The 12,872-nt window shown below is 38.4% G+C and overlaps 1 protein-coding gene across 5 annotated transcripts in view; it reads left to right on the top strand.

Moving 5' to 3' along the window:
• HYCC1 (hyccin PI4KA lipid kinase complex subunit 1) overlaps nt 1-12,872 on the top strand; it is a 94,781-nt gene that overhangs the window by 68,006 nt on the left and 13,903 nt on the right. For all 5 annotated transcript variants that reach the window (XM_074269780.1, XM_074269781.1, XM_074269776.1 and 2 more), the window contains 2 exons: nt 1,916-2,003; nt 2,472-2,631. In XM_074269780.1, the coding sequence (XP_074125881.1) occupies nt 1,916-2,003; nt 2,472-2,631 (248 nt within the window). The remainder of the gene's footprint in view (nt 1-1,915; nt 2,004-2,471; nt 2,632-12,872) is intronic.

Genomic DNA, 12,872 nt, shown 5'->3' with positions numbered 1-12,872 from the left:
AGTTTCCCTTCCAGCTACAAACAAACCTGACCACCAAGCACGTGGAGTTCTGCCAGTCCAGTGTATTTCACATCCAAAAATGCCTACCCAGGGGATCTTGCTACATAATAACCTGAGCATAAAGGAAAGTCAGAAATTTTAAAGTCAAACAGAGGAAATTAAACCTGTTTTGTATCCCCAGATTGTTGGGTGTTTGTAGTACTTTTGGTACATAATTTGTCAGTCACTAAGTATTTGTAAAGGGTTTATTAAGTGCCAGGCACTGTGCTAGGCACCCGGGGTCTCAAGGAAAATAAAAAACCAGGCCCTGATTTCAGGGAGCCTAATTAGACAGGCACCGACAATGGGGGAGACAACACGAAAGAAGCCATACATGGCATAAATGGAGAATGAGTCCCATGGAGGAAGGCACTAGCATAAAGGCGGTTGGGGAAAGGCTTCCCAGAGCACGTGGGATTTGGCCTGAGCCTGACAGGAAGCCAGGGAAGGCAGAGGTGTGCTTCACTGTTTAGCAGGAAAAGCACACTAAGGGTCAACATTCTCTCACAGACCCTCACCTTAACTCGATTCTCAGAAAAGTTTGGGAAAACCCTGCTGTAGAAATGGTTGATGCTCCTGGGCCAGACTCACAGACAAATTCTGAAACGTTTCTTCACCTGGAGCCGTATCATCCTCCAGGTTTTCTCCTGGTCCTCCCCCCTCTCCCTCCACTTGCCACCTAGAGCACTTCCAATCCCCTCCTGAGGATTGGAGAAATTTTTTTTTTTTTTTGTTAAAACTTTATCCTTTACATGGTTGCTAATTTGCCAGCCCTAAAGCCCAGGCCAGCCATCTCATCTTCCCACTCAGAGGCTTAATTGGCTCCCTCTGGGATCCAATCTCATTTCTTAAGTTGGGTGTTTAAAGCCCTCTCCATCCTGCTTCCAGTCTCTGCTTCCAGGCTTAGGGCCCATTCCTGCCCTTCACAAGATCTGCTTTCTGGTTCAGCTGGTCCCCTTGCCCTGCTCCATGTGTAGCCTTCTTTCTAGCCTCCCATCCTGGTCCAAGGTTTGCCTTCCCCCCTCCCTAAGCACCCTCTCCTCCAGGAGGCCTTTCTGCATTGATGCCTTCCAGGATATCTCTGCTGGCTCCTCCTGCCCTCCAAAATTAGGTTTTACTTTTCTGTGTATAGACCATTTTTATCTCCAACAGAATGGAAGATTCATGAGGGGAGGATTCTTTTACCTTTGTCTTTCTGTCCCTATGAGCTCACCCAGTGCATGGCACCCAGGGACTGCCTAGTGAATGCTTGCATCTAAGTGGGTGACTAATAGTTCCCTTTACCAGTGCTGCCTCTGAACAGTACATGGCCATAGAAAATGGATGCTGCTCCCAGGCCAGCTGCCAGGCCAGCCTGCTCCTGCATTGCCCTGGATTCAGGTACACAAGATGGTCCTCTCATGTCTATTGTCAGTGGACTTTTCCTTATATCTTTGTAAAACTTGCAGTTTATATTTAGTTGGAATAATTAGCATATCAGTGAAAAGGTATACTTGTACACTTCCTAAGGATTTTATCAAAATAGGGACAAAAAGTCAAAATTTTACAGGCCATATCCTCCTAAAGGCTGTGGGAAATGATGGCAGTTAACCACACAGTATTCTGAATGTTCATTCAAAAGATATGTAATCCACACATTTTGGACCATTGGAAGTTGTACCTTGTTTATTTAACTTTCCTTCTATAAATAGAAAAACATTGTTTGGAGAAAAAAGAGAACATCAGGCCTCTTACTGCATTAGAAAGGAATTCGGAGATTTAAAACTTTCAGGGAGAGGCTATCCATCACTCTCACGGAAGATTAACACTATAATGGCTAATTGTGATTTTGTTGGTATATAGAGAAAGTTATATTCTTTGGATTTAATTTTTGTAGTTATAATGGAGAATGGGATATGGCTCAGACGGCCCTGGAAGATGTCCTGTACAGAGCCCAGTTGGAGTTGTATCCTGAACCACTGCTGGTATGTGCTTCATGACTCGGTCGAGTCTAACTGGACACAGGCTCTTTTTCACTTTGAATTATTATAAGCAGTGGGGCCAGTGTTCACAAAATATGAAATACACTGTTAATTCTCAGATATTTAGCACCTTGGCTTAGAGGGCAATGCATTGTTATTCATGAAAAGAAACTCTATCACTATTAAAAGTGTCCCGAGCCTGTCACTGAGGGCCCTCCTGACTAATAAGTTATTACATTTTCTACGTGCTCATCTGTGTGTATGTGTGTGATGTCCACAAGTACTGACAAGTACTGACAGCTAATTTAACATACAGAAATTTTAGCATCATCTTTGAATGCTCATGTTTTCTGGAGAGTACCTATTTATCCACATGTGCATTTCCTTAATAGTGTAATGGGCTTAAAATTGTATACATGTTTGTTTATTGATTTGATATTGATAATTTGAAGTCATCTTTTTCCTCCTCAGGTTGCTAATGCAATCAAGACTTCGTTGCCTGCAGTTGCCATGAAGTCTAGTAAGGAGGGTAAAAGAAGCATTCAGGTTGAAATTACACAAACTTCATCGAGAATATCCAGAAATGCCGTAACCAGCATGTCAATAAGAGGGCATAGATGGAAAAGACATGGTGAGAAACATGTGCTCTAACAGGAGTATTATTAATTGCAAAATATTCATAAGCCTGGTTAGCTTTTCCTTATATTGTTACTATGTAAATAAATGGCACCTTAGGGACCTGGAAAGTGTTAATGATGCTCTGAGTATCTACTTACTTTCTGACCAAAACATGCCTGAGGCACCAGGGAGAATTCACACGCCTCGTGCATAAGTGTGTTCCACATAACATGTTAGGGAAGGAAAATTAGCTTCGATTTATTTTACAAATATTTTTACTTCAAATGGACGAGATGTAATTCAAATGGAAAAATGTAATTGCTCTCATTTTATATTTTGGCTTTTGTGCTTCTGTGAATGACGATGCACTCAATGTTGCTTAATAATGATTTTGATTGCTAAATAGCCACACCTGCAGGTAGACATAGAGGTTGTTACAGAACAAATAGCAGCGGTTTTGAGATTTTTTTTCCCTTTTTGCAGTTAAAGAATATCACAGTATAACAGCACCTTTGAGCCTTTCTATTTCTTTGGAATGAGATTTTTCTTTGTAAAATCTATCATTGTTTCAATAGTTCATAAGTTTTATTTTATATTTTGGTGTTTGCCGCAGTCTTTCTTAGGGCTCTCTTCTCTACCTTTCTTCTTTTTCCTTAGTGGGTCTCCTCCTTCTCTGCTTCCTCTTTCTCTTTCTCATCCCATCATCCTCTTCCTCCTCGTCCTCTTCATCATTATACCCCTCCCCCTTCTTCAAAGAATGATCCCAGATTAGAGGAAAGAGCAAGACCTTCCTAGGGACCAGATTGCAATATGAAAGGGCTTATTTGGAGACAGAAAAAAAATGAAATAATCTATTTCCAATCCTCTTCCTAATTGACCAAGATGGTAATAGTAGCTACTCCTCTTCTTGGTGGTGAATCTGCTGTCTTGCTCTTTGGGGCTGAAGGAAAATAAGCAAAGAAGACAAATGAGAGTGTGCTGGTAAATGGAAAATAAGGGCTGCTCCTGGGAGGGGGGGAGTGTGAGTGAGGAGGTGGACAGTGATCAATGGATAAAACTGTGTAGCTTGATTAAATGACTATTGAAGTAAAGAAGTTTTCTCTTTTAAATGAATTCTTCCACAATTTAAAATAGTGCCCCAGATTTTTGAAAGCACTTCAAGAAAGGTATAAAAATGGTAATATATCCCATTAGTAAGACATCATTTGGCAATTTAAACCACCCAAGCCAAATGAGACTCTTGGTTCTAAAACAGAGCAGATACTCTTAGAGATAACTTTGATACTTTCTTGCAAGCATTTGTCATTTTAGAAAACTATGCTATTGTCTTAAACCCAGGAAGCAGAATAAAAGATGGAAACCCATTTGATTATTCAGGTTAACAAATTGCAGATTGGCTTGCATGTTGATGTAATCATTGGCAAGTATAGCTGTGGATTCCATCTAGTCTGAATCAGCCATGGTGAGCTGCCCACCCCAGGATCCACAAGTGCCTCATTTTCCAGGAGATTAACTGGAAATTCTACCAAAGAAACCCGCAAGAGGAGCGTTGCCTTTCCTTTCTGCTTTATCATCTTGCCAAGATGAACAGAGAGAAATCATATTGCAAGTGAAATTTTCCCAGGTGCTAGAAACCAGTGCCTGGAACCTCAGTATTAAAAGAGACCCAGAAGGTACCCAGAAGGTTTAACTTTCCTGACCTGTGCTCAGCAAGCCCATGTCTGGGTTCCCCTGGTGACAGGGAGCTCCCTCCCTACCTTTCGAGACAGCCCGGTGCCATTGTGGGAGCAGCTGACCTCACTGAAGCTTGCTCCTTTTGGTTCTGCTCTTCTTTTCTGGGATCAAGTAAAATAAGACTGGTTCTTTTTTCCCACATGTCATCCCTTCAGGCATTTCTGAGTTATCATTCTATTTCCCTGCTAAGGGGAATCTTCTCTAGGCTAAACATCTCCTTCATTTAAAAAAAAAAAAAAACACCCCCCCCCAAAATGGAGAATTTAAACCCAGCCAAATATGTGAAAACATTTATTCAATGTAAATGAGAATTATAGTTCACCAAATGTATTATTTGCAAGCACAGTCCTAAAATTTTTCAAAAGAGAAAAGATTGCTCTGTCAATCACTTTTTCCATGTATTTTTGTTTGTTTGTTTGTTTTTGTCTATCATCAGATTTTTACAGATCCCGTTTTAGGGCATTAAGTGCCTTGTCATCATTGCCAGTTCTTGTGGGGCTCTTTTCTTGTTGTGTGGCCTAAGTTTTCTCCCATATCTCTCTTGCTTTTAATTGGTCACTCCCTCCAGCCGAAGCACAGAGGCTGGTCTTCTAAAGCGTAACAGTCCTACTGGTAAAGACCTATGAGGGTTCATCTTGTATACAGTTAAGGGGACTTCGGTCCCACAGAATATGTCCAGTGTCCAGGCTAGCTTAGCCTTTGGGGCACAGGAAGCCCTTCAGCAGTGAGGACCTGCTTGGCCTTGAGGTCCAGTTCCTTCTCTTGGAGCCTCTGCTGCTTTGTATTCAGGATCCTTTCCCCTGATTCCCTAGGCAACTTGTGCTATTCCTTTTTTAGGTAGAATTTTAACTTTATTTCCCTTTTTTGAGCTTCCTTTGTCCCTTTTGGTCCTCAAGTTTTGCTGACCCTACTATGGTCTTTATCTCTGTGGTCTGAAGGATAGGGCCACTAAGCTCCAGGCTGGGGAACTGTGATGACTATTCAAGAAGTTAAAGGATTTCCTCTCCTCACTTCCTTCCATCTTTCCCTTCTTCTTCAAACCCTTCTGCTACTTTTTCCACTTTTCATTTCTTCTCCTTCTTCCCCTTCCCCTCTCCACCATCCTCCCTCCTTTCACAGACTCTACCCATTGCTGTACTTTTGCTGATATAAAGTGAGAATTAGATGAAAGAGATAGGGAGATGGCCAGGACAAAAATTCTAGCCAGAAGAAAGCAAGGGGAAAGAAAGGAGGGAGAAAAGGTGATTTTCCTCTGAAAAGAGGCCTTGGCCCTGCTGTCCGAGATTGCAGGACCACAAAAGATTGTCATATACTTGGGTCCATGAATTAGAGGACATGTGACTTTCAGGGACTGAAAAGCCATTTATTATTGTGGCTTCTGAAAATTAAATTTAGTCTTAACCTTCTAAACTATATTCTTATGAATTATTTTAATTCATGACTGTTTAAAAATGTATTCTGGAACTCAGTGAAGACCCAAGCATCTTTAGGAATTTAACCATTTAAATTGTGTCTCTGAGAGGAAAGCACTTCTATCACTCCCAAATAGCCTTTTTTATAGCAGATTTCAAGAAGTGTTGGAGTGCTCATGCTGTTTTATAGTTCCTACTTCTTGGCGTAGTTTTTATCATTGTCACGTCTCTGCTTTTCACTCCCTTCATATTACATTTTGTCTTACTCCATTTTCTGACCATGTATGTCTTACCTCTCCCTTTCTAGTCCTGACTGCCTGGCAAGTGGCATTAGATGCAATGGGCACCATCTGGCCTGACATATATTTGTGTGTCCGATGTTCTCATAGGTCTTCTCAGCATTAACTGAAGCTTGCTGCTGCATTGTGTGTGTGTGCACGTGTGCGGGTATATGTGCATATGTATGAGGGTGTATTCATGTATTTATTTCAGCGAGATAGTTTTTGCGGGGTTGGAGGCCATGTGTCAGGAAATTGAACTCATCATCAGAGTTTTTCACTTTTCAAACAATGTCGTTTAGATATAACTATTCAATCTTGATTTTTAAAGCTTTTCTTAATTTGAAGATTTGAGAAGTTATTTAAACTGAAATAATTCTCTTTCAGTGCAGATGTTTGCAGAATAGCATTAGAATATGGAATGGTCATTTTTTTTTTTTACCTCTAAATGACAGTTTAAGAATTATCTTTATTATTAACACTTTTCTGTTTATTTTATTTCTTCAAGGGTGGGGAAGAGGGATTGGGGGAGGGAAAAAAACTTTTCTGAAAGAGGAAAATACCCAGACTAGCAGTTTTTTGGGGGTTGTGGGGGCTATGTGTCAGAAAATTGAACTCATCATCAGAGTTTTTCACTTTTCAAACAATGTTGTTTAGATATAACTATTCAATCTTGATTTTTAAAGCTTTACTTAATTTGAAAATTTGAGAAGTTATTTAAAATGAAACAATTCTCTTTCAGTGCAGATGTTTGCAGAATAGCATTAGAACATGGAATGGTCAATTTTTTTTTTTTACCTCTAAATGACAGTTTAAGAATTATCTTTATTATTAACACTTTTCTGTTTATTTTATTTCTTCAAGGGTGGGGAAGAGGGATTGGGGGAGGAAAAAAAAAAACTTTTCTGAGAGAGAGAAATACCCAGACTAGCTTTTCAAGGCAGCTCTAGATGGAAGGGAGGCTAGTAGCAGGAAAGACAAATTATGAAGGTACAAAAGGGTTGAGAGAAGGCTAAAAATAGAAGAAAAGAAGCATTAATCCTAAATACCTCACAATTTGAGCACTATCTAGATAAAGTCATCCTCATTCATCTTCTGCTCCCTCATACTCCTAAACCTGTATTGCTCATTTTTGTGCTCTTTGTCTAACTTTCCTGTTCAATCATTTTTCTTTCCTAATCCTGCTCTCTATGCCTCTAATGTTCTAAATATCTTCCTTTGTGGTTTTTAAAGTATTTTCAAGAAATATTTGAGTGTCAAAATTATGGTTTGCCTTAATTAAGGTATATTTAGAAATGATTGGTATACGTTTGTTTACCAGCTTATTCTCCAGCCAAAAGATTCACATAGGAAATAAATGGGACCCCAAGTTTTGATTATTATTCAGTCTTTTTTGTAATGTGGATGCTAATATCTGTATTGTGGTTGTGGTGTATCAGTCCCTCTAGGGCAGGGGTGGGACCATCTGGCCTGTGAGCAGTATAAGGCCCATGAAATCATTTGCTAAGGCAACTGCAGGAAATGATGAACTGAAAACTCAGTACAAAAACCTCTCACTGCTTGAGTTCTATAAGTTGATAATTTTGTATGGTCTGCAAATGATGTTATAAATATCCAAATGGCCAATGGCAAGAAAAAAGGTTCCTCACCCTTGCATTAGGGTATAGACTGTGTTTCATGGTTTTGCTTAGGTTTGCCTTGTTTTTGTTTTTGTTTTTCACAGTATAGTTGTTTTTGTGAGATGGTCTATGAATTAGGTTTTGAAATCATTGGGGGAATTTACTTTTCAAAGTGATTTTATCGTAAATTCTTTTTTAAGACCAAAAAAATTAATGCACCCACTCTGTAATTTTGGATGTGTATATGTTGAATTTGCTTAAAGGATCATCTCCCCAGTACCATGCATGAGACTAGGATTGTCATTTAATAGTAGTGATCTTTTAGGTAGGAAGTATGTTTGCAGCTGTAGAGGAGATTGTTCTATTATTTTGATTATCTAATATTTATTATAATGCGAAGCATTCTGCACATGACTTTGCAGAATCCTTTCCTATCTATTCATTTTTTTGGAAGTGAGTGACATGTTTGCATAAGAACATAAGCCTACACAGGACTTATGTATAGGAAATGAAGTGTGGATCTGGGAGCAGGAGTCACTGTAGCAGCAGAGTTAGATGGAAAAGAGGCCCTTTTTTTTTCAATGATTGGATATGGAATCTTATCCTGTTCTTCTATGGTTGAACTCAATGCAACTGAGTTGTTTTGAAGAGAGAGGAGGAGGATGTTTAGGCTTAGACAACCTCAGGAGCCCGAATCACAGCTGTGGAATCCATTGTCATTGCTGCAGGTAGGGAAGAGCAATCCAAAGGTAAGAAATCTACTCTTTTGGTGTGTTCCAATTTGACAGTTCAGTCTAAGCTCTCTGAGAGTTTGATGCTTAACATCCCAGGAAATGTTGGAAGTTCAGAGAAACAACCAAAACCATTCCAATCAGGTCAAAAGAGCTGCAGGATCTAAAGACAGTTCCAAGTCTCTGCCTCCTGCATAATGATCAGTAGATAGCCAGCTGTTTACAGTCACAAGAACTAATAAGGGGGCATCGATGGCAGATGTCAGGAGGACCTGAGTTCAAATGTGACCTCAGATACTTCACACTCACTAGCTGTATAACCCTGCACGAGTCACTTAACCCCAATTGCCTGCAAAAACAAAAAAACAAAACTAAAAAATAAAAAAGAACTAATAATGAACAGAAAGCATCTTTATTAAAGAAGTGAACACTTCTAAATGTGAAAATGCACAGACTTGGAAGAGTGAAGAAATGAGAAAAAATCCTGAAAAAGACAGGATCTTGGGTTTTAAAAGTAGGCCTTGGTGGTAGGAAGAAATGTTATTGGAGGAAAACATTTGAATTAGAACTTCAAACAGCAAATGAAAAAGGCTGCTTAGTCCATTTCCACCTCTGCCTCCTAGGAACAAAGGCTAAGACCCTGAAGCTCCCTAAGAGACTCCTACTTGGTGATGTTTAGGCTTCGACAACCTCCGGATCTTGGTGGAGATGCTTTCCACATCTGACAGCTCTTTTTATAGGACAGTACTGTTCAGGGAGTTGATGTGGACCACTATTACTCTTAATTTTTTTTTAAATTTCCTTAACATTTTATAGAAAAAAATGAATGTGCACAAAATTAAAATTCTCATGCTAATTAATAAGCTCTAGTCAAACTGGGCACTTATATAAAGTTATTATTCTGGGAAAATTTGAATCTCTTTTGTATTTGTTTTGTTTTTGTTATATGAAGCTATAATGACTGCTGCGATTTATTTATAAAATCAAATAGAATTATAAATATATTCTAAAACAGGCTTAGAAACATTATTTAAAATATTAATTAACAAATACAAGTTTATTCTAGTGAATAAAGACATATCAGGCGTAATTTATTTTGACTGGTATTTATGTGATTTAAAAAAAAAAAATTTTGCTTTCAGTACTTCAGTTTCCCCATTTACAAACTATAATTAGTGATGACTTGCTATTTGACCACTTTACCTAGGCAATAAGTTATTATCAGAAAATTATTTTTAGTTTTAGTTAGGAACAAGAATAGAATTAACATAAAATACTTTAATTTCCATTCACATACATGTACATGCATATTACATATATATATACACACAAATAAGTATACACATGTATATATGCATACATAACACAAACACCCTACCTGTACTTAAATGTTAATTGGATGATGGAACTAAAGAATAAAGCAGCAAGAGGAGCACATTGGATCCATTTCTGTTAGACTCTCTGTCAGCCCTAGTCCCTGAATCCATTGGTCCCTTAGTCCCAGAATTGCCCTACGTGCTGCAAAGCCACTACTAGACTTGGCTTTGTTTAGGCAGATAGTGACCATAGTCCTAATATAGGCAGTCTTTTTAAGTATGGATGGGAATTTGAAGTTAAATTGGTGCAACACAATTTTTTTTTTTGTTTCAAGTTTTGTACCCATTTTTTTCTAGTTAGTTGATAACTTTAGAGAATATTTTCTATGTTACAGACACCTATGCTCTGGTACCTCAGATTTTCCAGGCAGCTGAAATGAATTTAGAACTGCTCTAAAAACTAAAAATTATCTTAAGTTTTTGCTTGCAAACATCTTCCACCCATTGCCCTTGTTCAGCCCCTTCATTCATTTTCTCATCTTCATTATTCTACTGGACTCACAACTTTTGCTCCTAGTAGGTCAGATCTCTATAACCAAGTTACAGAACTATATAAACCAAAGAAAAAATACTGAAAGCAGCCAAAGACACAATTCAAATATCAGGGCACTAAACAAGACTCAGTAGCTGCAACTTTAAACAATCAGAGACCATGGAACATGATATTCCAGAAGGCAAAGGAGCTAGGACTAGAACCAAGAATCACCTACCTAGCAAAATTAAGCATCATACTCCGAGGGAAAAAATGGTCACTTGATGAAATAGAAAGATCTCAAGCTTTCATAAAGAGAACAGAATTAAACAAAAAAATAAAAATAAAATCCATTTCTGATGGATGATCCATCCAAACCCCTCCAAATACCATTAAGTAAAGACTCTGGATAAATTCTTCACTGGCAGAACTCCAGAAAAAGATGCAGTGAATTTTCTAGGCTGAGACAACTTAGAAGGGCAGCAGGAAAGCTCTTTTGTATCAGGGGAGAAAGGAGCATAATCTAGCACAGACTGCATCTATACAGACCAGAATCTTGCAGACTGGGAGCAGGCCTTGGGGTGACCTAAACAGTGGCAGACCTTTCAGGCACAGTCTCCAAGGACAACTTAGAAGTTCAGTAGGAAAGGTCTGTCACGCCTAGGTAAGAGTGGAGCATAGTCCAGCACAGACTATGTTACCACAGCTCCTGCCCTAGTATACTAGGAGCAGATCTTGGCAGCCACTGAATTAACTGTAGCAGTGACTGTTCTGGAGCTCTCAACCCACAGTTGGCAAGGAGATTGAACAGCTAGTCAGAAGGAGATTACAGGGGCCTCTTATTAGCAATGAGTTAGGATTCTGTTGCCTTTCTTGTGTTCAGATCCAGATCGCAGTCCTGGGTGACAGTCCTGGGGTGAAGAAGAGTACTAGCATGCCAGAACTTGTAGTCAAGTTCTGGGGAATGGGGACCAAATGGTAAAGGAAGTACAAAAATCCAATAAGAAGAAAAATGCTTTAAAAAACAGAATTGGCCAAATGGAAAGAGAAGCACAAAAATTCACTGAAAGTAGAAAAGGTCAATGAAGAAAATAATTCCTCAAAAGTTAGAGTTGAGTAAATGGAAGTTAATGACTTTATGAGAACTCAAGAAACAGTAAAACAAATGAAAAGAATGGGGAAAAATAGAAGACAATGTCTCATTGGAAAAACAACTGACCTCGAAAACAGATCTGGAGAGATAATTTAAAATTTTTTGGACTTCCTGTGAAAATCATGACTTTTTTTTTTAAAAAAGGGAAAAAAAGAAAGAGCCTAGATATCATCTTTCAAGAAATTGTTGAGGAAAACTGTCCTGATATTCTAGAACCAGATGATAAAATAGAAATTGAAAGACTAGACTAATCATTTCTTGAAAGAGTTTAAAATGAAAATCCCAGGAATATCATAGCCAAATTCCAGAGATCTCAGATCAAGGAGAAAATATTGCAAACATCCAGAAGAAAATAATTCAAGTTTATTGGCACCATAGTTAGGATAATACAAAATTTAGCAGCTTCTACATTAAGGACTGGAGTGCTTACAATGTGATATTCTGGAAGGCAAAAGGGCTGGAATTACAACCAAGAATGACCTACCCAACAACTCAATATAGTCTTTCAGGAGACAAATAGATATTCAATGAAAAATTCTTGATGAAAAGATCAGAGCTAAATAGAAAATTTGACTTTCAAATAAGACTCAAGAGAAGCATAAAAAGTTAAATAAGAAAGGGAAATCATAAGGAGCTTAATAAGGTTACTTGGAAAGATGCCACTCATAAGAACTGTCTCATTATTAGGAGAATTAGACGATGTGTATATATAGACAGAGGGCACAGATGTGAGTTGAATAGAAAAGTATAATATCTAAAAAACATAAAATTAAGGGGTGAGATGAATATAATGGGAGAGGTAGAATGGATAAATTATTTCACATAAAAGAGGCAGGAAAGATTTTACAGTGGAGGGGCAGAGGGAAAATTTAAGGGGAAGTGAGTAAACCTTATTCTCATCAGAATTGACTCAAAAGAGAAAATAACGTACACATTCAATTGTATATAGAAATCTATCTTACCCTATAGAAATATATAGGGCGAAGGGATAAGAGTCGGGTATGGGGGTGTCATAGAAAGGAAGGCAGATTTTTTTTCAGTTTTTTTTTATTAAGCATTTTTTAATTAATTTTTATAATTATAACATTCTCTTTGGCAGTACATATGCATAGGTAATTTTTTTTTACAACATTATCCCTTGTACTCCCTTCTGTTCCGAGTTTTTCCCCTCCTTCCTTCCACCCCCTCCCCTGGATGGCAGGCATTCCCATACATATTAAATATCTTATAGTATATCTTAAGTACAATATATATTGCAGAACCGAATTTTGTTGTTGTTGTTGTTGCAAAGGAAGGATTGGATACCATAATTTACCCAACCATTCTCCAATTGATGGACATCCGTTCATCTTCCAGCTTCTAGCCACTACGAAAAGGGCTGCCACAAACATTTTGGCACATACAGGTCCCTTTCTGCTCTTTAGTATTTCTTTGGGATATAATCCCAATAACAGCAATGCTGGGTCAAAGGGTATGCAC

This window comes from Sminthopsis crassicaudata, chromosome 5 (assembly GCF_048593235.1).
Source record: "Sminthopsis crassicaudata isolate SCR6 chromosome 5, ASM4859323v1, whole genome shotgun sequence".
Classification (NCBI taxonomy): domain Eukaryota; kingdom Metazoa; phylum Chordata; class Mammalia; order Dasyuromorphia; family Dasyuridae; genus Sminthopsis; species Sminthopsis crassicaudata.
The sequence above is the reverse complement of the archived record's forward strand: the minus strand, read 5'-3'. Positions and strand labels throughout refer to the sequence as shown.